The sequence below is a fragment of the Penicillium taxi genome (genome assembly GCF_028828555.1).
Source record: "Penicillium taxi strain IBT 34144 chromosome Unknown utg000002l_segment0_segment0, whole genome shotgun sequence".
NCBI lineage: Eukaryota > Fungi > Ascomycota > Eurotiomycetes > Eurotiales > Aspergillaceae > Penicillium > Penicillium taxi.
The window spans coordinates 3,375,518-3,399,048 of record NW_026643204.1 but is presented as its reverse complement, the minus strand read 5'-3'; the positions used below and the strand labels follow the sequence as shown (position 1 = coordinate 3,399,048).

General features: G+C 45.1%; 10 protein-coding genes across 10 annotated transcripts; 3 read left to right on the top strand and 7 right to left on the bottom strand.

Annotated features, from left to right (window-relative positions):
• Nucleotides 1-2,054: 2,054 nt before the first annotated feature.
• N7495_003182 (uncharacterized protein) lies at nt 2,055-2,815 on the bottom strand (the record flags this gene model as incomplete). The annotated part of the gene is made up of 2 exons (XM_057205851.1): nt 2,055-2,393; nt 2,603-2,815. 2 exons carry the CDS (start codon nt 2,813-2,815, stop codon nt 2,055-2,057), a joined length of 552 nt encoding a protein of 183 aa, XP_057066458.1.
• A 134-nt stretch (nt 2,816-2,949) lies between these two features.
• Nucleotides 2,950-3,924, top strand: N7495_003181 (dihydrodipicolinate synthase family protein; the record flags this gene model as incomplete). Its single annotated transcript, XM_057205850.1, has 1 exon — nt 2,950-3,924. The coding sequence occupies one exon, from the start codon at nt 2,950-2,952 to the stop codon at nt 3,922-3,924; it is 975 nt and encodes a 324-aa protein (XP_057066457.1).
• A 1,195-nt stretch (nt 3,925-5,119) lies between these two features.
• Nucleotides 5,120-7,081, top strand: N7495_003180 (MFS transporter; the record flags this gene model as incomplete). Its single annotated transcript, XM_057205849.1, has 2 exons — nt 5,120-5,380; nt 5,441-7,081. The coding sequence occupies 2 exons, from the start codon at nt 5,120-5,122 to the stop codon at nt 7,079-7,081; spliced, it is 1,902 nt and encodes a 633-aa protein (XP_057066456.1).
• Nucleotides 7,082-8,049: 968 nt separating this feature from the next.
• N7495_003179 (pyridoxal kinase) lies at nt 8,050-9,445 on the bottom strand (the record flags this gene model as incomplete). The annotated part of the gene is made up of 6 exons (XM_057205848.1): nt 8,050-8,686; nt 8,745-8,862; nt 8,921-9,133; nt 9,186-9,265; nt 9,337-9,347; nt 9,395-9,445. 6 exons carry the CDS (start codon nt 9,443-9,445, stop codon nt 8,050-8,052), a joined length of 1,110 nt encoding a protein of 369 aa, XP_057066455.1.
• Nucleotides 9,446-11,136: 1,691 nt separating this feature from the next.
• N7495_003178 (uncharacterized protein) lies at nt 11,137-14,191 on the top strand (the record flags this gene model as incomplete). The annotated part of the gene is made up of 6 exons (XM_057205847.1): nt 11,137-11,247; nt 11,334-11,772; nt 11,823-13,031; nt 13,120-13,303; nt 13,357-13,999; nt 14,054-14,191. The coding sequence occupies 6 exons, from the start codon at nt 11,137-11,139 to the stop codon at nt 14,189-14,191; spliced, it is 2,724 nt and encodes a 907-aa protein (XP_057066454.1).
• A 672-nt stretch (nt 14,192-14,863) lies between these two features.
• On the bottom strand, nt 14,864-15,977 carry N7495_003177 (SET domain-containing protein; the record flags this gene model as incomplete). Its single annotated transcript, XM_057205846.1, has 2 exons — nt 14,864-15,100; nt 15,153-15,977. 2 exons carry the CDS (start codon nt 15,975-15,977, stop codon nt 14,864-14,866), a joined length of 1,062 nt encoding a protein of 353 aa, XP_057066453.1.
• A 666-nt stretch (nt 15,978-16,643) lies between these two features.
• Nucleotides 16,644-17,159, bottom strand: N7495_003176 (uncharacterized protein; the record flags this gene model as incomplete). Its single annotated transcript, XM_057205845.1, has 1 exon — nt 16,644-17,159. The coding sequence occupies one exon, from the start codon at nt 17,157-17,159 to the stop codon at nt 16,644-16,646; it is 516 nt and encodes a 171-aa protein (XP_057066452.1).
• An 858-nt stretch (nt 17,160-18,017) lies between these two features.
• N7495_003175 (uncharacterized protein) lies at nt 18,018-18,776 on the bottom strand (the record flags this gene model as incomplete). Its single annotated transcript, XM_057205844.1, has 4 exons — nt 18,018-18,196; nt 18,273-18,380; nt 18,444-18,524; nt 18,596-18,776. 4 exons carry the CDS (start codon nt 18,774-18,776, stop codon nt 18,018-18,020), a joined length of 549 nt encoding a protein of 182 aa, XP_057066451.1.
• Nucleotides 18,777-19,267: 491 nt separating this feature from the next.
• Nucleotides 19,268-20,870, bottom strand: N7495_003174 (glycoside hydrolase family 76 protein; the record flags this gene model as incomplete). The annotated part of the gene is made up of 4 exons (XM_057205843.1): nt 19,268-19,834; nt 19,907-20,356; nt 20,436-20,680; nt 20,771-20,870. 4 exons carry the CDS (start codon nt 20,868-20,870, stop codon nt 19,268-19,270), a joined length of 1,362 nt encoding a protein of 453 aa, XP_057066450.1.
• An 819-nt stretch (nt 20,871-21,689) lies between these two features.
• Nucleotides 21,690-23,347, bottom strand: N7495_003173 (MFS transporter; the record flags this gene model as incomplete). Its single annotated transcript, XM_057205842.1, has 2 exons — nt 21,690-22,961; nt 23,015-23,347. 2 exons carry the CDS (start codon nt 23,345-23,347, stop codon nt 21,690-21,692), a joined length of 1,605 nt encoding a protein of 534 aa, XP_057066449.1.
• Nucleotides 23,348-23,531: the final 184 nt, after the last annotated feature.

Sequence of the window (23,531 nt, the reverse complement as noted above, 5' to 3'; positions counted from 1 at the left end):
AGACTCGGTTGTGTAGCAGCTATGGTGGCGATTTTAAAGCTAAGAGCTCTCGTGAATGACGCTTTTCTCACTTCAGATTCAATTCCGCCACTGCAGAGCGTGTTTAGCCGACACCAGGTTAATGCTTTCCGGTAATAACTGAACCAAACACACATCTGATGTCACACATTACTAGATAAAGGAAGTTTAAACCTAGCATAGGTATCTCTAGAACATAATATATGATATATTGAGTTAATTCACAGTGTTTCTATGGCCGATCATTGAAGATTAAGGTCTCATTTTCCTTCTTGAAGCCTGTAGAGGTATTATGTCTTTTGTGGCAATCAGAGTGTTAGATATGCAAAAGAAAACGGTACAGTATGACTTCTGTCAGACGGCTGACATGTGGACGGGGAAGAATGATGCAGGTTCTCACCACGAATTGTCTTTAGTGAAGGTTTCGAGAACAAGAAGAGCTGCAACTGGCTTAACCTTGCGGACAAAATATTGTACATGTGCAAGTGAAGTTATGCCGGATACATTTTCTAAGAGTTGATATGTGGGGTGGGAAGCTATTATCTGGTTGGAAAACAGCTATATTGAGCTTGTTGAAATAGACGTGGTATTGCCTCGGGAAACTATCCGAAAGTTCACGTTATCTTATGAATTATTCAACTACATGTTTCTAGGTGGTGAACTCAAATACGCCATCTTGGAAAGAAGAATATATTTTTGATTAGATATAATCGGGGGCACCAGTGCCAAAAAAGGGGTTTGAGCAAAAAGGTATCTTTGTTGTTGAGCACTAAAGGTATTAGAAGACTGATTACTTTCTATATAGAGGAATATTTTCTTACCAAACGTCCCACTTGTCTAGCTGAGCGATGACGACCCCAAGGCAAAATGTTCCAATCGAATCAGGAATGGCTGAAAATGCTTTGATTGGAAGTCTTGTATTCTGGCTTTTCCTGATTGGATTTATTGCACCCTTGAAGTACTTCCTGGCAAGAAGGGAAAAAGAGTCTTGATAAATTCCGAGTTTGAGTCCCTTTGGTGTGCCAAAAACTTGAGCCTGAGATTCTGTATTACAGGTGGAACAATATTGAGGCTAGCAAATTGAAAAGAGAAAACATTTGGGGGTAGCTAGCGCGGTGAAGTAGATGGGCCCTGTCAACCCATCATGTACAGGGAAAAGTACGCCTGTAAGTAACAACCTAAAAAGTGCCACTATGTTATGATTAAATTTTCCATTCTTAACTAATGCAAATGGAAGACAGATGGAGAGTAAAAGAATGATGGACAAACCGTTCCCTTGTTATATTAAGAGGTACTGATGGGCCGGCGAAAAGTATGTTGGGCGACATGCGAATGTGTTATGTGTTTTTAGTTTTATTTTTGGCCTTTTCCACTTATAAATGCATCCAAAGTTCTCGCCGCACCAGGCATTCATGACCTGCTTGCTGTCGAAACTGAGGCTGCAGGCCTCACTACACCATTTCTAATACCACTCCTCCATATCCCAGGTCTGCGAGATGTGATCCTGCTGCTGCATTTTCGGCTCTGGTAATGCCAGGCTTCAATCCTGGAAATTATTTGCCCAGGTGGTTGGTCTTCACTCAAAGCCATTGGACGCTAGTTGGTAGACGAAGAAGGAACAAGTATGGAGGGGAAAATATAGCTAGTTCTATTAAAAGATCTTAGGAGAAACTATACAATAGTAGGATTCTGATTCTATCTCATATATTCTGTGTGCTATGTCTGATGAGTGACGATGTTCCCCCACAAGTTCAGTTCTACTCCGTAACAATAACCCAACCTCTTCAAGACTTCTTTACTCAAAGCATGAATTATCTCGGTCCATCTCACGATGGCAACGACGACGCCTATCGAGGCATCGGCGCTCAAATTTTGAACACTGTTAAATTCGGCCAGGTAGAAGGTCCTGGCTCTAAAATTTGTCTGTCCAAAGTCGCTTTTACCAACCAAGCTATGACAATCATCTAAAACAGCGGGCTCCTGGATAATTCCCATCTGTTCTTCAAGCTTAGCGGAGTCACCCGACTCATGGCAGCCTACATGATGACGCCGTGCTTCTTCTTGAGGGCGGCGGCCCAGCCGCCAACCACTGCATCCTCGTCAAGCAGACCATCCACCGCTAGGGTATCGAGGCCGTGCTTGAAATATGGGGAAAGAGTGTAGGCGGTCATGCATACTGCCTTGACGACTGGGACGTCTTTCACCTGCCTTCTCTTAATACTGCGCAATCGAGCAATGCCCAGCCCTTTATTCTGAGAGGCGAGCTCTTTGGTCCCATATCGTTGGAAGCCAGAACGCCAACGACCAACTCGTCCTGAACTTGCGCCATCTTCGTGACATCGCCAGGGCGTATCTGGCAGTTGACGGCTACCGCGCTCTTCCTTGGGGCAGCATGGTCTTCGTCTTAGTATGGCTCTGGCAATACTGTGGGTTTTATTGAAAGGGCTTCGAAAATATTATGGCACAGTATATAAATTTGAGGTTGCGGAGAGAGTGCGCTTCAACCAGCCAAGCAAGGACGTCGGTCATTGATTAATTTTGGCCAAGGCTTTCAATGCCTTTTTCTATTGAGCTCAATTCTCACAGAGATAATCAGCCATGTCCCTTGAGCGTGGCTGGAGTCAGAAGAATAGGGCTCTCTCAGACCCACTCGTCCGATACCCTGCAAATATGCCTTATTGACAGCCCTTGGAATAGATGCTACTTCCACTCCGTATTTGGTCCTGGCTATGAGTCCCAAAGCTTTCCGATCAACCCATGTTTCAATTTTATATAGAAGAGCTAGATCGATAGACATTGAATACTTGGGGTAAAATTATTCAAATTACCCCAATTACCCCTCCCGATGTTGCCCCACAGGGATTCAAGTAGATAAGAGTGATTGAACCCCTCTTCTTTTCCTCTTCATCCCTCTATATCTGCTCTTCAATCATGTCCTGGTCTACCCAGCCACATGTGCCCCAAGCGGGTGTATGGTGCCCCACTGTTACTTTTTTCAAACATGACACCGATACCCTAGATCTTGAGTCTCAAGCCAAATATTTCAGATACCTCTCTCAATCTGGCCTTACGGGGTTAGTGATCTTAGGCACCAACTCAGAAGCTTTCCTCCTCACTCGCGAGGAACGTCGGCAGCTCATTGAAACAGCCCGATCTGCAGTGGGACCTGACTACCCTCTAATGGCCGGAGTGGGATCACATTCCACCAAACAAACCCTGGAGCTGATTCAAGATGCCGCTGAGGCAGGCGCCAATTACGTTCTGGTTCTCCCGCCAGCATACTTTGGCAAGGCGACCAATATGAACGTCGTTAAGCGCTTCTTCTCCGAGGTTGCTGCCAAATCCACCTTACCGGTAGTGATATACAACTTTCCAGGAGTTTGCAACGGCGTCGATCTGGACTCGGAGACCATAACAGCTATCACGCGCGAATCAGCCACAGCCAACAATGGTCGCTCGAACGTAGTTGGTGTCAAATTAACGTGTGGATCAGTGGGAAAAATCACACGGTTAGCAGGGACATTTGTGCCCGAGGAATTCGCGACTTTTGGCGGACAGGCCGATTTTTTAATCGGAGGACTTGCAGCCGGTAGTGCTGGATGCATTGCTGCATTTTCTAATGTGTTCCCCAAGACTACGTCGAAAATCTATGCACTTTATCAGGCAGGGCACATCAAGGAAGCTACCAAGCTCCAGAGACAAGCTGCGTTGGCGGAAAGCCCTATTAAGAGTGGCATTGCTGCTACGAAGCATGCTGTTGCCCGTTACAGCGCTATCACGGCTGGAATCGACAACGCCGAAGAACTGTTACAGCCTCGTCACCCGTACGAGCCAGTCAGCGAGGCATCCAAGAACGCCATCCAGGAGAAGATGGCTGATATTTCAGTGATCGAAAAGGGACTATAAGAGATAGCAGCCTCCCAAGGTTCCAGAGTACAGCCTGATTAACTTAACCGATGCCGAGATACGGATAAACTTAGAAGTATAAGAATTCCACGTCGATAATCAAAAGTTTTCCATAGCTTACGTAGGTATATAAGTATAAGTATTCATATCGAGGTGACAGACTGCTCGGAGCTCACATCGATACTGACTATTGAGATCATTCGAGAGCTTGTTCAGCGAAGGAAATGGAGTAGAAGTAATCTGTCAGTCCAAAATGAAACCTCGAGGCGAATAATCGGGAGATATCGGCCACATCTCAGCTGATTTTAATAGGTATCATTGACAAATAACGCAAGTGCTATCGGACCAATCCAAAACTGTATTTTGATCTCATCTGCAAGTCCATATCACTCCGGGGCTGTGTTCGGCATGCCTTATTCTGAGTTATTGAGCGACTTTCATAATGCCCTATGGCATAACGCAAGCATCTACGACGGAGTCTGCGTATAAAAAACAAATTTACGAGGTATATGCGAATTATTGTTTTAGTATCAGTATTTTCACCTAGCCTCTCGTAGAAGAAATGTCTAATCTTCGATTATTCGGATTAAATGCTGAATTTCGGACCCGTCGGCTCTTAGCTCTGGGAACTATTAGTAGTTTATCGCAGCATAAATAATCACTAGCATTAAATTATGCGATGTCATGGGCTGATTAGCATATGAGCCGCGGTAAGTGGGTACCAAGTAGGTACATCGTAAATACCAAGACTAAAAACGGGAAAAACAACATGATGAACCTAGCCATCTATTAGACTAGACTAGACTCTTACTATGATTATTCGTAAGACCGATTGATTGGGGCGAGAAATGAATCAACGGTGAATTGCTGTTTGTGGACCCTTGAACAGATCATGCTCTAAGACTATTGGTCACTTACTGTGAAGCTGATCCATTTCACAATTCCCTTGTCCTAAACAAGTCATACATCCGACTAATCTAGCAAGGCTGTTTCTTGAATTGGACATTTAGCTTTGGACGAAAACTAGCATGAGGCGTACCTAGGTAGAACAAAAGCACTCGTGCCTGCTGATGCAATCTTTTCTCCCTTTTCCCCTTTTATCAAGTAATAAAGATCTAATACTCGCCGCCTCTTACAGATCTTGAATATTGGATCCCATCCTCCCTGTATCTTTATCCTAGAACTCCACCTAACCATGGTGACTGAGGCCACAGAAGCGCCTTCCAGCGATGGAAAATTACCGATACATCTGCCAAATTCCGTTCCTTTCTGGCGATTGGTAGTCAGTCCTGGTGTAGTTACCCAAGAAGTTTTTGATCATCATTATGAAGGATCTGGTACTGAGGAGGACCCATACGCTGTCACATGGATGCCACAGGACTTTCGAAACCCCATGCAGTTCAAGCCATCTATGAAGTGGGGTATAACAGTAGTAGCGGCTTTGGAGACACTTGTGGTATGTAAACAGCTTTATGAAATGAATGTCTCCAATCTCATGCTAACTAGGCTCAACTAGGTGGCGTTGGTATCAAGTGCATTCACAGGTGGTCTCGTAGAAATCGAGGAACAATTTCTGATCACAACAGAAATCGCAACCTTGGGAGTCTCACTTTATGTCCTTGGATTTGCATTAGGTCCGTTATTGTGGGCACCTATGAGTGAGCTGTTTGGTCGACAAATCGTCTTTATCATTGCATATGGTGGTTTAACGGCTTTCTGCGCTGGCTCGACTGGCTCAAAAAACATTCAGACTCTTCTCATTCTTCGCTTTTTTGCCGGTGCCTTCGGCTCATCCCCACTCACAAACTCCGGTGGTGTAATTGCTGATATGTTCACGGCACGCCAACGAGGGCTGGCCTCTGCAGCATTCGCTCTGGCCCCTTTCCTGGGTCCTGTAATCGGGCCTATTATTGGTGGATTCTTAGGTATGACAGAAGGATGGAAATGGGTTATGGGTCTACTCTCCATCCTCTGTGGGGTGTTTTGGTTCCTGGGAGCCGCGTTAAAACCAGAAACCTATGGCCCCGTCCTTCTCCGCCAGCGTGCCAAAACCCTCTCGAATTTAACTGGCATGGTCTATATTAGTAAGCCTGATATTGAACAAGGTCGGCCCAAACTGTCAGCTTCCATCAAGGCTTCATTATCTCGGCCTTTTGTCCTTCTTTTCATGGAGCCGATCGTTCTCCTACTCAGTATCTATCTCGCCATCATTTATGGTACGCTTTATATGCTCTTTGGAGCTTTCCCGATTGTTTTCATGGAGCACAGAGGCTGGAACCAAGGCGTCTCGAGTCTCGCCTTCCTTGGAGTTATGATAGGCATGTTATTGGCTCTCGCCTACTCGATCCCAGATAATAAACGTTATAGCAAATGCGAAGATAAGAAAGGAGGATATGCGCCACCCGAGGACCGTCTTCCTCCATGCATGATAGCATCTATTGCCCTCCCTGTTGGTCTATTCTGGTTCGCTTGGACTAATTCCCCCGAAATCCACTGGATGGCCAGCATTGCCGCCGGTGTGCCATTTGGATTTGGAATGGTTCTGTGCTTCCTCAGCATATTTAGTTATCTGATTGACTCCTACACCATCTTTGCCGCATCTGTACTCGCTGCAAACTCTCTCCTTCGATCTCTGTTCGGCTTTGCCTTCCCTCTTTTCACTGAGCAAATGTTCAACAACTTGGGAATTCACTGGGCCTCCAGCATCCCAGCCTTCCTAGCCCTGGCCTGCGTACCGTTTCCCTTCGTCTTATACAAGTACGGTCACATCATCCGAAAACACTGCAAATATTCAGCAAAATCGGAAGCATTCGTTCAAAGCCTTCTCCAAAGTATGGCGAAGGCCAAAGCACCAGAATCGGCTGAATCTAAACTGGTAATGTCCACAGCTACCACTAACGTCCCCGAGATACCCGAAGAAGCGAGAAGCGTAAGCGCATATTCCGAAACTGACGATAATGAAAATTCAAACGAGATTGATGGCGGGTCTCTACACCGGACCATTACTCATGACAGTCATTCATCTAAGACTTCTAAGCATTCCAAGCATTCCAAGCACTCAAGGCGCGAGCACACGTCGGGTGAATTACATCGCGTTCCTACTTATGAAGGAAACCCATATGATCTGGATCTCGTGAACACACGCGACTCCTTCTAATGCCTTGTCTTATGTATTCTTTTTTGTTAATTTGCGTTCCGCCAAGCTTGTGATTTGGGGCGCCGCTTCTCTCTACTTTTATGCATGCCTCTGGAGTGACTTATCTGTACTTGAGGTACATCGCATTTAGATATAATGTTTGGTATCAGCCTTGGGGAATAAAGTTTATAGCATATATAAATTGAGGCCTTTCTTTTCGTCCACCTAACTTTTGGGGTCTTGATACATTGAAATTTAAATTTACATAACGCCTGTTGCCCAGATTGGCATCAAAACCTTTCAAGCTTGGTAACCGTCAGAATGTTGCAAGGTTTGCAGCCTAGCGGCATATGCATGAACCTCTTAGCGAATTAAGTATTACAAGAAAGTCCCTCATCCTGGTTGTCTCTCTGCTTTATTCTGTTAGTACCCCTAATAGCTTTACTGAGAGTAGCGGAGCTCTTCCAAATAGTTCCCCAATTACCTTTACAAGTCGCATTGGGCCAAATATTCAGGTCCAATGTCTTCAAATGTTGTTGAAACATAAAAGTCCGCCCAAACCGACCTATCAGGGTTCCCACGAACAAGTAGAGCTTTCTGGGATAGATGTCTTGGTGGTGAGCACACGCTCTATGTATCTTCTTCATCTATTCAACTGATATTGTGCTCGTCTTGAAATTTTCTTTGGCGAAATGTTATAGTAGGGTAGAATGCTGTCGAACCCACTCGATTGATATAAGAACTGGGAGAGTGAGTGTATATAGCTTATTGTATATATATATTGGATTCGCAGCGAAATCGATTCAGAACTTAATATAACCATGGTGGTCATTTTTGTGGAAAGCTCGCAGGAATATACTGAAGACACTTCAAGTAATTTTATGCATAACGCTATGCGACTTCATATTGATTGGTTTTTGGCCTGATTGAAGAAACCATCTCCGTCTTGAATCAAGGCTCCTTGTAATCTAATGCTTTCTATGAATAGTCTATATATTCTGCGTGGGAAGGTCTTCTTTGGCCCACTCCTGCGCCGTGAACTGCTCGAGGGGCTCGCGCAAGAATCGAACATTTCGGACCAGCCTAATCTCGGCAGCTTTGGTGCGACGCAAATGTTCCTGCTTTTGCTGCTCATCTGCATTCAACTTGCCGTTTTCTACAGATGAGTTAGCTGATAATTCTGCATCTCGTGCCAGCATAGTTTTCTCAAGAACGCTGTGCATGCTAGAGAGCACCTTGAGAGTGGCCTTTGCTAGTGGTAGATCAGTAGCCGGAACGTCATCGGGTGATACCCAGGACTGCGTGATGCTAATATCGACATCAGAATTTGCGACAGCCTCGCGGAGTCGGGCAACTGTCAGTGCTGCGAACATGTCACCTGTGCCGCTGAAGAAGCAGTCAAGAGCTGGTACATCGATACGGAAGAGGCGAGGTGAGCCATCTGATCGTGTAGTGGAACCAATGATAGTCAGAAGGTCCTGTGGGCTAGGGGTAGAGCTTGACTGAGACAGTTTGGATAGTTGGACTGAGGTGATAATGATATGCGGGACGGAGTAGATGCGGTGAATCTCTGTAATGGCCTTGGCCAAAGTGGACAAGGAGGTGATCTCGACGCCTGACAGAACCCTAGAGGAACATTAGTTAACCTTTAAATTTGGTCTAGAGCTTGTCAAAAAAGACTCACTCGGCCTCGAATTGATTCGGAAGGATCAAGTCTGCATGGTGAATGAGCTTCTTATAAGCGGGAACCACATCGTCATTCACGTATAGACGACCTTGATCACCCATTACTGGATCCAATACTGTGCAGAAAAGTGTTAAAAGGGTGAATTACTTCGTTCTATAGTCGCCTTCACTCACCCCAAAAAAAGGATCCAGGATTCTTCTGGGCCTTTTGCTGCAAGTCAATTCCAATTGCACCAACAGCCTCAACTGCTGCCGCACTAGGCGCATAACCAGATAGCAGTACATCAAAGTCGGTGAGATGACTCTGACATAGGCCTTCATAGAGGTCTGTTATCTCCGGCGCAGTTAAGCGAGTGCCCTTAGCTTGTCGATAGCCGAGATGATTACCTAGCCCACAATTAGATTGAGGTATCAGAACATCTAATATAAAGACACATACTGAAATTCACAGTGTTCAATGCTGCTACCTCGCATCCTAACGACTGTAAGGCAAATGTTGCCATGCTATTTCCCACATGTCTAGATGACTATCAGTTCCAAAATTACAGGTCACGCGATAGGCTTGGAAAGCATTGAGGCTTATCACATACCCATAGACGACCTAATCCTAGTTAGAGCAGTATAAAAATAGTCAGTGGCAAGGCTTACATGACTAGCCACGGCCAGTACCCGTGTGTCAGGCACCAATGATTCCGACATAGAGCTGTGCAGTGATGTGTATAACTGTGGTGGGGGAGATGACGAGGAGTTCACCGCACTGATTTTTCTGTTACCTAATTGGCTCCGATGTTCAAGGGTCGACACAAATAGCAACAAATCAGAGTGGTATAAATAAGGAACTCTGAGATTGTAGTTCTGATAATTCGGGGATTTTGTATCGATGTAACAAGGCTTAGTTAATGGGGGATATGGTCTTGATGTCTGACTCAGTTCAATTGTGGCGGCCTTAAAGCCTTGAAAGCTCACGTGCGCTGCTTATCTGCTTCTCTTATCAAAACGAAGTACTAATTCAATATTTATACGCCTATGTAGATACTGAATAAGTGAAAGAAGCAGTTTGAGATAAATGATGATCTTAAAAGCGACTTGGTAGACTCTATCAATGACAGCTCTGTCGTATTCCGTACTTACCGAGACCAATGTTGAAATATTAGGAAGTATCAATTTCGAAATCCGGGGTAAGAATATTGAAAACAAACTGTTTTGTAACTAATATATAAATAGTGAAAATGTTGAAAGATTGTAGTCAACCAGGTTGGACAAGAAACGACATAATTAGGTGCCGAACTAAATAGCCCTGACCAAACTGAAGTATTAGAAAAGATCGTCTTGCTGACAAGGCTTTATGCCTGAGGCCAATAATTAATAACTACATCCCGAGCGACCCGCTTCCTTGGCCATCTCACGCAGAAAGGATGTGCCCAATTCTCAACGCCACAGTGGGGCTTAATCTGCAATATCAAATCACATCAAGTTACGGTCTCAAGGAAATCGGTTATGATCGCTTTTATGATCAGAAAGCCCCAAAGGCCCAAAATCCGGAAGCTTTCGCGCCACCCTTTGGCTGCCGCGTGGCGGCTTGGCATTCCTTTTTCATGGTCACGGAGGAAAAATCACCCACCACCTTGTGATGAGATGTTTCAGGAGGAACGTTTTGGTACAGAGAGTAAAAGGGGGTGGGACAAAGGGTCGGTCTGGGATGGATCCCAAATGACCCAAGGGTAGATAGAGCCAATCTACTCCTTACAAGAGAATGTGCTACGTCGTTGACCCGCCGGCATCCTCATCGTGGACGAGTAACATTGCGGAAAAGGCAGAAAGGAATCCAACATGTGAAAATACACCCAACTCAAAGTAGTGAGTGGGCAATGAGCCACTCCTGGCTGAGTCTTGTGGATATCTGTCCCTGGGACAGCCTTGCACAAAAGGAAAACAGCCAGAATCCCGTACCTGTGGACCCCACAGTTGATGAGTTGACAAACAAAAATTGCAAATGACGATGGGTCTATGCTGACGCCTCCACCTCAAGTCCCATAGCCTCCAATCAAAATCTGTTGTTCCTAAAATATCTTACCCTGCAGGCTAATGACGGCCCTTTTAAAAATGAATTTGAGGACCTATCTTTGGAACATCTTGAACCGTCTTTGTCAATAGCCCTGCTGGCAATCACTATCAGATTTCCAACCATCCTAGAACATCATATAGCCCTTGAGCTGATCGCCTTCGACACAAGGCTTCGTCCATTACGTCAGGCCACCTAAGGTTGATTTATTCTAGTTGTTCTAGCGTGTTAACACAATATCCAGCTTTTGTTTTTGCTAAATAGACTCACATCACCTTTTCAAAGCTCTTAACTACCCACTGTTCCCAAGAACACACAGTCTGGGAAAATGGGTAGCAACATGCCGACATCTCCTCATTCCCTCCACTCGCATTCGCCCGTGCATAGTGAGAGCAGCCTGTATTCGGCTCATCCTACTAATGAAGGGAATCCCCAGAATGTGAGTATAAAATCCAGAGCAAACAGTAATATCGAAAAAATCATAAAAACACGAGAAACGTGCTAACAAGGTTTGTAAACAAACAGCAAGGTTACGGTTACGGATACGAAGAAAAAAACGAAGCCGAAAGTCACCAATCTCTTCTCCACGGTGGAAATCAGCAAAGTCCCTTGAATCCCAGCTTTGATGATCCTTATTCCTCAAACGATGCCCTTCGCCGTTATACCCTCCAAGATCCCGGAGTGGCCGCTTTCCCCGAAGGCGCATACCAGGATACAGCAATTGGTTCGGGTTTCGATCGCAACTCAGTGGCTCCGACCCCTGTATCCGATAGTACTTCGGAAGCATGGCAAAATCGACAGGCTCCATCAGGACTGCGACGCTATGCTACCCGTAAAATCAAACTTGTGCAGGGTTCCGTGCTCAGTGTGGATTACCCAGTTCCAAGTGCCATTCAAAATGCGATCCAGAAAGAGTATCGCGAATCTGAAGAGGGATTTCCGGAGGAATTTTCACACTTGCGCTGTGCGTAACACCCTGATCGGTGGAAGTTGAGATATTAATTTGATATTCAGATACCGCCGCAACGTGTGATCCTGACGAATTCACCCTTCGAAACGGATATAATCTTCGGCCTGCGATGTACAACAGACACACCGAATTGCTCATCGCAATCACCTATTACAACGAAGACAAAGTGCTGACTGCACGAACACTGCATGGTATCATGCAAAATGTTCGGGATATTGTCAACTTGAAAAAGTCCGAATTCTGGAACAAGGGAGGTCCAGCCTGGCAAAAGATCGTGGTTAGCTTGGTATTTGATGGTATTGATCCTTGCGACAAGAACACTCTCGATATGCTGGCCACAGTTGGTATCTACCAGGATGGTATCATGAAGCGATCCGTCGATGGGAGAGAAACTGTTGCTCATATTTTCGAGTATACTACGCAGTTGTCTGTCACCTCGAGTCAGCAATTGATTCGTCCTCAGGGCAATGAATCGACTAACCTGCCTCCTGTCCAAATGATCTTCTGTCTGAAGCAAAAGAACAGCAAGAAGATCAACTCTCATCGCTGGCTGTTCAATGGTTTCTGCCGTATCCTTAATCCTGAAGTGGTAATCCTCATCGATGCCGGCACAAAGCCTGGAAAGAAATCACTTCTTGCCCTCTGGGAGTCATTCTATAACGATAAGAATCTTGGTGGCTCTTGTGGTGAAATTCACGCCATGCTTGGTAAAGGCTGGAAGAATTTGATGAATCCCCTAGTTGCGGCCCAGAATTTCGAATATAAGATTTCGAATATTCTTGACAAACCCCTAGAGAGTGCTTTTGGATATGTCAGTGTGTTGCCAGGTGCCTTCTCGGCTTATCGTTACCGGGCTATCATGGGCCGACCACTTGAGCAGTACTTCCACGGTGATCACACACTATCAAAACAACTAGGCAAGAAGGGTATTGAAGGCATGAACATCTTCAAAAAGAACATGTTCCTTGCTGAAGATCGTATTCTGTGCTTCGAGTTAGTGGCCAAGGCTGGTTTCAAGTGGCATCTCACTTATGTCAAGGCCTCTAAGGGTGAGACTGACGTCCCAGAGGGTGCTGCTGAATTTATCAGTCAGCGACGTCGTTGGTTGAACGGCTCCTTTGCTGCCAGTTTGTATGCTGTTATGCATTTTGGCCGTCTCTATAAGAGTGGTCACAATATCATCCGCTTGGCCTTCCTGCATCTGCAAATGGTTTACAACTGTGCGGGTCTTATCATGACATGGTTTTCTCTAGGTATGTTCATCATTCTTGCTAATTGTTTTTTTTTTTTTTTTTTTTTTTTTTAGCTCTTATTACTTGAACTGCCACTGACTTATAATAGCTTCATTCTGGCTGACTACATCGGTTATTCTCGATCTCGTGGGAACTCCAAGTCCATCGAACAAGAATAAAGGATGGCCCTTTGGTAATGAAGCAACGCCGATCGTCAACAATTTCCTGAAATATGGATATGTCTTCTTTTTGATGCTTCAGTTCATCCTAGCACTGGGTAACCGACCTAAAGGGTAAGTAAAGAAATACCTGGCCACGGACCGCACTGTATACTAACTATCATCAGCTCTCGTCTTGCGTACACGCTTTCGTTCCTGTACTTCTCTATTTTGCAATGCTACATTCTCGTCGACTCGTTCTACCTTGTGGCTAATGCATTCATGGGAGGTACTCTGGATTTTAAAACATCCGACGGTGTTGGCGCGTTTTTCAAGTCTTTCTTCAGCTCCAGTGGCGCTGGTATCATTGTGATTGCGTTGGTCACTACCTACGGTATCTACTTCCTTGCTAGTTTCTTGTACATGGATCCATGGCACATGTTCTCGTCTTCCTGGGCCTACTTCAGCGGAATGACCTGCTCGATCAATATCTTGATGGTTTATGCCTTCTGCAACTGGCATGATGTCTCTTGGGGTACCAAGGGTTCCGACAAAGCCGAAGCACTGCCGGTGGCTCAAACACAGAAAGACGACAGCAAAACCAATTTTATTGAAGAAGTCGACAAACCGCAGGCTGATATCGATAGCCAATTTGAGTCTACTGTTAAACGGGCGCTGGCGCCATTTGTGCCTCCTGTGGAGGACGACGAAAAGAGCATGGATGACTCATACAAGGCCTTCCGTACCAACTTGGTCTTGCTGTGGATTTTCAGCAACCTGATCCTAGTGCTCTGCATCACAGCTACCGGCGTGGATCGATTCTGTATCACGGTAAGTCTTAACTTGCATATCTTCGTGTACACCCTTACTAACAACCTGATTTAGAATACCTCCACTACGCGAACTGCCAACTACTTCTCGGCAATTTTGTGGACCACAGCCGGTTTGTCGGTCTTCCGTTTTATCGGCGCTCTTTATTTCCTGGGCAAGTCTGGCATTCTCTGCGTCGTTTCTCGTCGTTAGAGCTAGAGCTAGAGCTAGAGCTAGACCGTGGCCATGTATCTGGGCCGTCTTCCCTGTACATATCACCGTCCAAGTTTTTGACTTGTATTGATAATTATGCGGTTAGGGTTTTTGTGTAGAAACTTGGATGGTTTTCTTCCTTGAGTTTCTCATGGGTTGGCTTGTTTTTTCTAGGAATTAACTTGGACTAGATTCATTGTTGAATGATCTATGTATGATTTGATAAGGCTTTTTTAAAAAATTATGATTTGTTTTTCTTAGGTATCTATCGAACGCATTGTCATAATCGCGGTATTACCTGCCTGCAAAAGTACTTGTAATAGGACTTACAAGTTCTGTGACTAATTTTGTATGTTACTAATAGTGTGAAAATTCATCGTCAATTTCGTAACTTCAACCTCAACTATCCACGGCTCTACACAATCCTCGGAACTCAGATCCCAGGATGGTGTTCCCGGTCAAAATTGCGAAATTATTTCCTGTCAAATGTATTTCTAGCTTCTAAATCTCACTCACTCCCATGCTCGAAGAAAATCAAGGATAATAGACATAAATTCCGTGGTGGGTCATCCTCCTTCTCTCTTCCCCTTCTATTCCTTTAACATGCAGTCTTTTTCACCGAGTCCTGTCTTTTGGTGACGCTTCGTGATGTGCCAAAAAAGCCGAGATGCTTCACTCATCAAATACTGGCATTGGGTCCCATTCCGACGTCATATCAACTGAGTCTTCAGAGATGCATCTTTCACATTGGCACTTAAATCGAAACGACTTTCTAAGATGCTCTCTACGTGAACAAAGATCTATATGTACCGTCAAGTCAAAGTAGGTGATACAACATTCTTCACCAAGAAGAATGTCGCGGGCCGCAGTCAAGACCATACGGCCTTGATCATCGGGCTTATGGATTATCTTCAATATGATCAACACATTTAGTTCTTTCAGACGGGTCGGGTCGACTCACATTTGGATAACAGCTATGATTAGCTAAAGCCGCCGTGGTGTAAACAGCAGCGGCAAATTGTTCTCCTCGATCCGTCGATGGATTCGGTGGCGGGAACACTCCCGTTTCACATGGATAGAGACCGAATGAATTGGCCTCTTCTTGACAGATAAGATGAAGTATACGATCGGTACTCATCCCATGTGGTAAGAGTGGACTGTTTTGAAGATATTTTTTCACAAGAATCGTCCACGACCGGACCTGTTCATGGGGCCATGTATCGGTTGAGCCACATAATGACTGGACACCAGCCCAGTCTTTCTGTGATATTGAAGATGTTGTCTTTTGCGCAATATCACCATCCATGGCGATCGAAGCAGATCGCGTGGCAAGCAGACGAACAATCAACCAAAGCATACCAAAAGTATATTCGTCCCATTTAGCACGAATGACAGGCGCGTATCTTTTCAGCCATTTACATTCAAACTCATGACGAGCCTTATCGGTATTTCTGCAACCATCACTGCACCACGCTACATCCTCGATGCATCCATTAGGGCAAGAGCACCGTCCGGCAGAACTCGAAGCCCGACGACTGCAAATTAGATTACTGCAAATCAGATCATCGTTTGTCGCCGGGTGATCAACGACCGGAATTATTGCATACGCCCGATCAATGAGGAGGCAGGTGTTTTTCGGAATGAGAGCCGATACGCGGAGCTGTCGGCCCTTGATGGGGTCTTTGGACTCAATTAAGTCCGGATGGATCCAATCAGGCTGTCTTCGAAAGGCCATATCTATGTGTGTCGGTTTTGAGGGATCCTTTATATGCAAATTGTCGGTCATATCGTGGATAGCTTTTATTTGGCGGTTTTTATTTCGGCAAACTCTTTTGCCTCAAGATATTTAGGTGGGTCTTCCTTGATGATGGGCCAATTATGTCGCTCTCCACTACTTAATGTTTGGTTTTGGTTGGAGTCGAAGCGGCTCAAAGTGAATGGATGATCACCAGCTAACTAGATATCTGAGTAGATAATGCTCAATTCTTCCTCACAGAATAGCCCAGCGAATTGAAAATCATTATAAATACTACAATCGTTCCGTACTTCAGGTTTGGAGCTTTACCTCCGCTGGTTTTTGATTAATCGACGTTGTTATACTTCCAATGTTATTTTCATATTTGATCCATTATGACCATGTGGTTCCTATGATTTCAAGACTAGCTTAGACGTGGAGATTAAATTTCAGAATTTCTTAGTTGGAACAGAAGTCTACGATAAAAGCGGATGTTAAGAAAGAATGATATATTTCTATGAGCTTCAAAGGCGCAATTACTATCTTGGTAGCAGCTCTGGGCAATTAATCATAGACAATAAGTGACTTTACCAGTTAAACGATTACAAGGTCTCTAAAGTCCTGGGGGCTGAACAGAGGTACGTACCTGGGGCTTTGGGATAATATCATCTCGCAGCAAGATAGAGACTAGCTAGACCTCTTCAATATTAAATTCCATCATGATCTTGTTGTTGCACGGCCAAGTGATAATCCTCGCGATGCGTCGTGTACTTCTTGGAAAGAGTTGAGTACCATATTTGCCACGATTGTGCGAATTTGTGAGCATAGCAAGGCCTGATACCCCCTTGCGCCATGATGCCAAGTCTTCAACTCAACACTTTCAATGAAAGTATGAGGCTCAGAGCAACTATCGCTGCTGCCACTGCGGCTCTCAGTTTCGGTTCCAGTTTCAGTTGACGGATAAGCGCCGGGATCAGAGCCACATCCTCCAGAGTCAGAGTCACTTTCTTCTCCAGAGCCAGAGCCAGTGACACTTCCCAATCCATTAATATGAATGACGTCGGAATCAGAGCTGCTTCTTTCAAAACCACTTCCGCTCCCGTTATAGTTTCCTGAACTAATAGGAGCACCGGAACTGTCCTTCCATCTACCTTCGTATAAGACATCCTGGATGAGAGCTTTCGTCTTAACGTTCACAACATTCTCGGCAAAGACAAACTTCAGCGTGTCCATCGTATAATCGCATTTGTAAAAGCAGCTTGCAATGTCTGAAATAAAAGGAACACTTTCAGCCAGCCCGTTTTGCCTCTTAACCTCTTCGATGATCATCACGCCCTCTTTGTGACGCTCACTCCAGTAGATTGAGCTTAAAGTCGCTTTTGCTGAAACATGAGTTTGGAGATCTTGAAATTTGCGAGACTCACTTTTATTGATTTATCGCGTAGTCCCAAAGAGTGGAGTCGATCGTAGTACATGCTGCTTAATTTTTCAGTGCGCTGCTTGACCCTCCATCCGTTCTTTCCTTTCAGCTAGTCGAGGTTTGTGTCGTAGTCTCGGATTTCCTGGTCACATTCTGCGCTGGGGCCTTCTAGCCAGCTTTGGAAATTCGCCCTCTGGTCACAGTTTGGCTGAGACATGGCGGGCTGTTTTGGACTTTTCCAAATTTCAACTTTGTATTGTATGTTTCATTTTTTTTTTTTTGTTTGAGATGAATATCGAGCAAAGAAAAGGCCAACTCGAGGCTTCCTAGGCTATGTACCTTCAGTGCTTGCCTAAGCCTACCTAAATTAATGTGAGATTGAATCTAGACGAAAAAAGACTGTAATTCTTTCCATATACCTATGTAGTACAAAGGAATCGACTAGAGACAAAAAGAATGCTATTTATAAAAGATCAAGGCCATAAGAAACAAATGCCTTGCATAAAATAATATGAAAGAAGAAAGACTTGAGAATGACCCTTGTGAAAAATAAAATAGAACATGGAAAAAGCTAGTCTTCCACCAACAACACACGCAATGGTGGTCTTACATCCAAGATAGAAGGATATCTATCAACTGATCCAATTGAGCAATCCTAGAGGACGCAACTCTCACAAAAACTTCCAGATAATTGCAGCAGCAGCTGACAATACAACCGCAACCGGAATAATAACTAGCATGAGGGGAGCATTCGGACCAAGCATAGCCGTACTAGTCAAAAGAGCAAATATTCCACCAGCGGGTGTAAAAGCCCCATACATAGTCGACTGGAACCAAGCCGCCAGAGAGCCTTGATCAAATAAGTCAGTACGAGCAGTCCCAAGATCCTTCATTCCAACACGTAGAAGACAAAAGGATAAACAGACCTGTTATGACTCCTGCCTGACCGAATCCTATAAGCATGAGACCTATGTAGATGACCATCATGCTGATAGTAAAAGCTATCCAAAATACTGCAATGAAAGCCCTGACATCTGAATAGCTAGTCGTTAGAACTTCAGAAATCTACGAAGTAGCTTGAAAACGATCATACGTACCAGGACTTGAGAACCACTCAAAAAGATCTGTCCACCATTCTTTTACGGCTGCGATCGAATGTAGTATAAAGGCCAGAAAATCTTGAGATACCATCTCGTTAGTAGCACGACTATTCGAAATTCCTCGCATAATCAACCGCCGTTCTTCATACCAGTATTCGAGAACCACCATACGATAACCGCCCCCCATTCTTTCAAAATTGTAATGAGATTTTGGATCATGGATAAGACCATGGGTCGATCAAGGATAAGTTTGTGGACCCCATCGAAATTGCTGGCATGTGTCCTGTTCTCGGCTACGAGGACATTTTGAAGGAGATTAAGTGGTGCCATGTCTATAGACAGTGAGAGGTGATTAAATTCAGACAGGGAGAGGAGAGAGTGAGAAGACTAAGTAGAGATAATTATAGAGAGTGATGCACTGCCACCAGCAACCATATGAGTGTCAACTGTCTGCCTAGCAGACAACCTGTGGCAGTTAGCCCAATAACTAGTAGACTAGGTAGGTATACGATTCGAATGGCTCATAAGCAACGAGCGAAAGAGGGGTAGGATAGAGCGCACCTGTAAGCGCCGAGCATGGAGACTGCCAAAAGACCATACTGTCCACTCATTCCACTCATCTCAAACACACTAGTTTTTAGAATAAAAATATCCATGGTATGTGTCTATTTCAACGTTAATTTGAATCAATAAAGTATTTTGTATATTATATATGCAGAGAATCGAAAAGCTCAGCTAAACAAGAGCCATGAATCTGAATGAAAGTACCATGCTTAACCCACAAACTCCGTAAAGAACCCACATGCAAGATAAAATCAAGATCAAGCCCCTTTGACAGTCCAAGCCATCAAGCCGATCCAGCCAAGGGCGAAGACAAAGGTCAAGATACCAGCCCCAGCCCTGTCACCCGTTGTTATAGTCGACTGCTTCTCAGTCGAAGAGGTTGTGTCATTTTCACCAGCGGTAGGATCACTGGTACTAGTTCCTCCAGTACTGGATGAGACAGGACCCGACTTTTGAAAGGCTATCAGGTTCGCGACGAAGATATTTGTTGCGGAAATCTCCTCTTCCATACCAATCCAGCCGTCATACTTGGATAGGTACCAACGAACTCCGCAGGTGTTATTGTTGTGACCAGTGCAGGATAGAGCGGCTGCTTTTGCGGATTTTTGGAGGTATGGGAGAATAGTGGAGTATGTTGATGGGACTAAAATCGCAGTGAAAGATAACCAGGACGAGACGAGTCCCTTGAAGAGAATCTCGTTGTCGTTACACATTTCTGACGGTTCACAAGTGACTTCCTTTAGAACTCCATCCACAATGAAGGTGTCGAGGGTTTTGTTCAATAGTCCATTTACCGCAGTAAGCCAGGTAGAGCTGCCGTTAGTCTATAGAAGATAAAGATAAGCAAGGATGTGCAAGGAAGTAACATAGCCTTAGCTGGATATGGGAAAACTCACATAGTTATACATATAAGCAGCGCCCATCAAGTAAGTACCGTAATTATAACTCCACTGTGTATTTCCTTGTGTAGAACAGCTGTCTTCCATGTTAGTCGAATCGGCGACGTTCCAGGTCGTGTTGCTAAGCAGTGGCGTGGATAAAGACCAGTCCCAGATCTTGATTGCCCAATTTGAGTAGGTGGTTGAACCAGTATAGCGAGCAAGTCGTGCCGCCAGTTGGAATAGGCCTCCATTCGCAATCGAGTTTTTCATAGTATAGCCGGACTGGTAGGGCCAGATTTGCCAACGCATTCCTCCACTGCAGGCAGTCTTATCCCATCTGTTGATCTGAGTGTTGAAGACGCCCTGCGCCAAAGACAACCATGAGTATCCAGATGAAGAGTCGTTGAAATTGACCTCTGCCGCCATTATGGCCGCAAGGCCCCAAAACATTTGATCATCATTTCCCTATTCAACCACAAATAATTTAGCATTAATCTAGATCCGAGTAAGATCATTCGATCGAAATGGGGAAAGTGCGACGAACCAGGTAACTACTGTAATTATTAGGCATATAATCGCCGCTACCCGCCTGCCACTGCATTCCGATACGCATTTCCTCATTATAGGTAGAATCGCCGGTGAAATGCCAGTACTGAAGTAGCGCCAAGAATAGCGCTGATCCCTCCCACCATTTACTGGCAAATGCTCCGGGGATGTGACCTGTTAAGTTTCCCTTGTAGTAGGTCATCATGGCATATACTGATGTCGAGGCGGCATCCTTAATAGAATCTGTTTTCAAACTGCAGAGTCAGCATTTTATATCGAAGAAGCGAACAAAAATGGAAAGTGCTGAAAAATGTCGAGAGGCGGTCAACGCACCTTCGCTTGTGATATCGAGATCAATTGCATGTACACGATCTGATACAAGTAGCGTGACCAGCAGGCCCTTAAGCAGGGACCAGGGACCGGGAAGATGCATTTCAAGAAGAGCCCTCTATATCGTGGCAGTTGTGGGTCGGGATCGGTGAGCGTCGGTATATGAGGGAATGAAGGGATATACTCCGTATTATCGGCGGATATATGTCGATGGAGAAAACTGGGAGGAGCAAAAAGGGTCAAAGAGGGACCATAGTCAGGGTGTACGCCCCATTCCACGTAGGGGGGATTTTTTGAAAATAACTGGGCTAGAGCAAGTGCATGCGTAATCCCCGGCGCTAGCGTCGACGACTTTTATTGTCGAAAGTGGATCATTTTGTGCCTTAATATCCGGAATGTGGATATTGAAAGTGGAGTTTAGCCAAGCTGAATCAAGCTTTTGGATGGCCATGGAAGTATTGGCAGTCAGTTGCTAAGGTAGATGATTGACATTGGCATTGGAAGACATGAAAGAGAAGAAGACAAAGTTATTAATTTTAAACGAGAAGTCTCCGCCATTGGCTTGAATCTGCAGTACTTGTTGCGTCAGATCGACTAACGTCATCTTAGATGCGGTTATCAGGGTCTGCATATGTTGAGTTGACCGTGTAACTAATCCTAGCGAATTCAGATGGAGAAGTATCCATATTTCAGGGTAGTTGAGATCATGGCCATGGAAACGTCCAAGCGTGAACGGTATCTCCAGTTAGACTGAGCTAAACGAAAGGAGCTAGCGATGTATGCGCTATCGATCGGGCCACCGTGGATAAGCGGAGGAATTCAGTGAGAGATTCGGGGGCGTCTATGGGTTCCTCTTCGGTTTTATGAAAAACCAGTCACGTGATTCCATACCACCACTTCGTACTCCATTATTAATCTGTATTTATTTCTTCTCGACTTGCTCCTTTTTCTCTTCTCTTTTTTGATGGAGCTCTTTCCTCCAACCATAACCCCGAGATTGAACTAGCCATAAGGCTGGACTAAACCCGACCCAAAGTGCCGCAACCAAAGTTCCAGTCCACCCGATACCAATAGCATCAATCAAAGGTGATATGAAGGCTGTAGTACCAGCCCCCATTAAACACCGGCAAAGATTACTAGCTGCAACGGCAGTGGCTGCGCTCTCGTAGTTTATATCCACCACGAGGGTATTCAGAGTGTTGAAGGCGCCACTGGTGACGAGACCAACGAAGAACAACATTGCAATAGGACCTGCTAGAGAGGTTTTATATTCCATAACCCACCCATAAGCAAGGAGAAAAAAAGCCCCACCATAGACCAATGGTATCGTGATAGCCAGCCGGGCTCGCTCGATATTGAAGTTGAGGATTTCCTGTTGTTTATTCTTTTCGATCGTCATTCCTTGCAGTCGTGCTTCGCGTCGGAAGTTCCAATCGAGTAGTCGTCCTACTGTCCAGCGAGAGCAGATGGAGCCAACCCCGATGGGTAAATAGCATAATCCAACTTGGATCGAATTAAACCCATACCTACTGGTCAGCTGCGTGGTGAGGGTGCTCAGGACGGCCATATAACCTGAGAAAATCAGACCACCGTAAAATAAAATAAGGCCAGCCTCTTTCTGCATTGCGATTCGCAGTGAAGTGACTGGGTTTGGACGATGCTTCAACGGCTGAAGGGAGGAATAATCAGGCTCTTCATTCGGCTTTCGAAACCGAGAGTTTGGTGCAAAAAAGACCCAGAGCGGCTGGTTCCACCATGGAGGAATAACAGAGCCGTTGCCAACAATGACTCGGCAGGTCTCGGGTAAAACCAGCAGCACAACGATAAAACATATACCAGAGAGAATCACCAAGAACCAAAAGATGGATTTCCATCCGAGATAGTGATCGAGAAGTCCTCCAATCACAGGACCAAGTGCTGGGCCCAATGCCATCCCCAGACCAGCATATCCAATATATTTTCCACGTTCTGCTCGTGTTGTGATATCTGACACGACGGCGCTTCCCAATGCGATGGGACTACTGCTACCTGAGGACTGTAGACAACGCAGTACCATCAGGGCAGCGTAATTGTTTTGTAAGGCAAGACCGATGTTGGCTCCCAGGTAGATTACAAAGGAAATGACGTATGCTGGACGTCGTCCATAGGCATCAGAGAAGCTGCCTATAAAAGATGGAGCCAATCCCTGAAAGATCTGTCTTCAGTTAGTATTTTGTGAATTATGGAAAGCTTGGGGGTGAACTATACCAGGTACATCGTGATAGTCAAATTTATCAATGGAATCGACACATTCATATCTTGAGCAAGAGAATCGAGGGCTGGGAGGTATATACTGCTTGACAGAGGGGATATGAGGGCGGCAAATGACCCAGCTGTTATCACAAATATCTTCTCACTAGCGGGAAGTATGCTATATTTTGCATGAGCTGCAGCCTCGGACTCAGAGGCATCTTGTTCTTGGGGTCCATTTTCAAGCTTTTCAATTGTGGCATCATCGGGGGTTGGAAATTGTAGTGGTTCCTCTTTATTCGCTAGATCAATGTTGTGACTGCTATCGGATGGGCGACGAGCTTCGGTCATTTTGATGAACAGCTAATGAGGTTGGTTCCATGTGATGGGTCTCTCCACAATGCGAGACGCTTCGTATATATATTTCAAGCCATTAGGGTTGACTCCTTTCCTCAAGTTCAAATAGGTTGTATCGTCCCTTCAACGGCCCGGTTCCGGGATGGATGAACTATGCCTTCTGTGGCAAGGCTTGCGA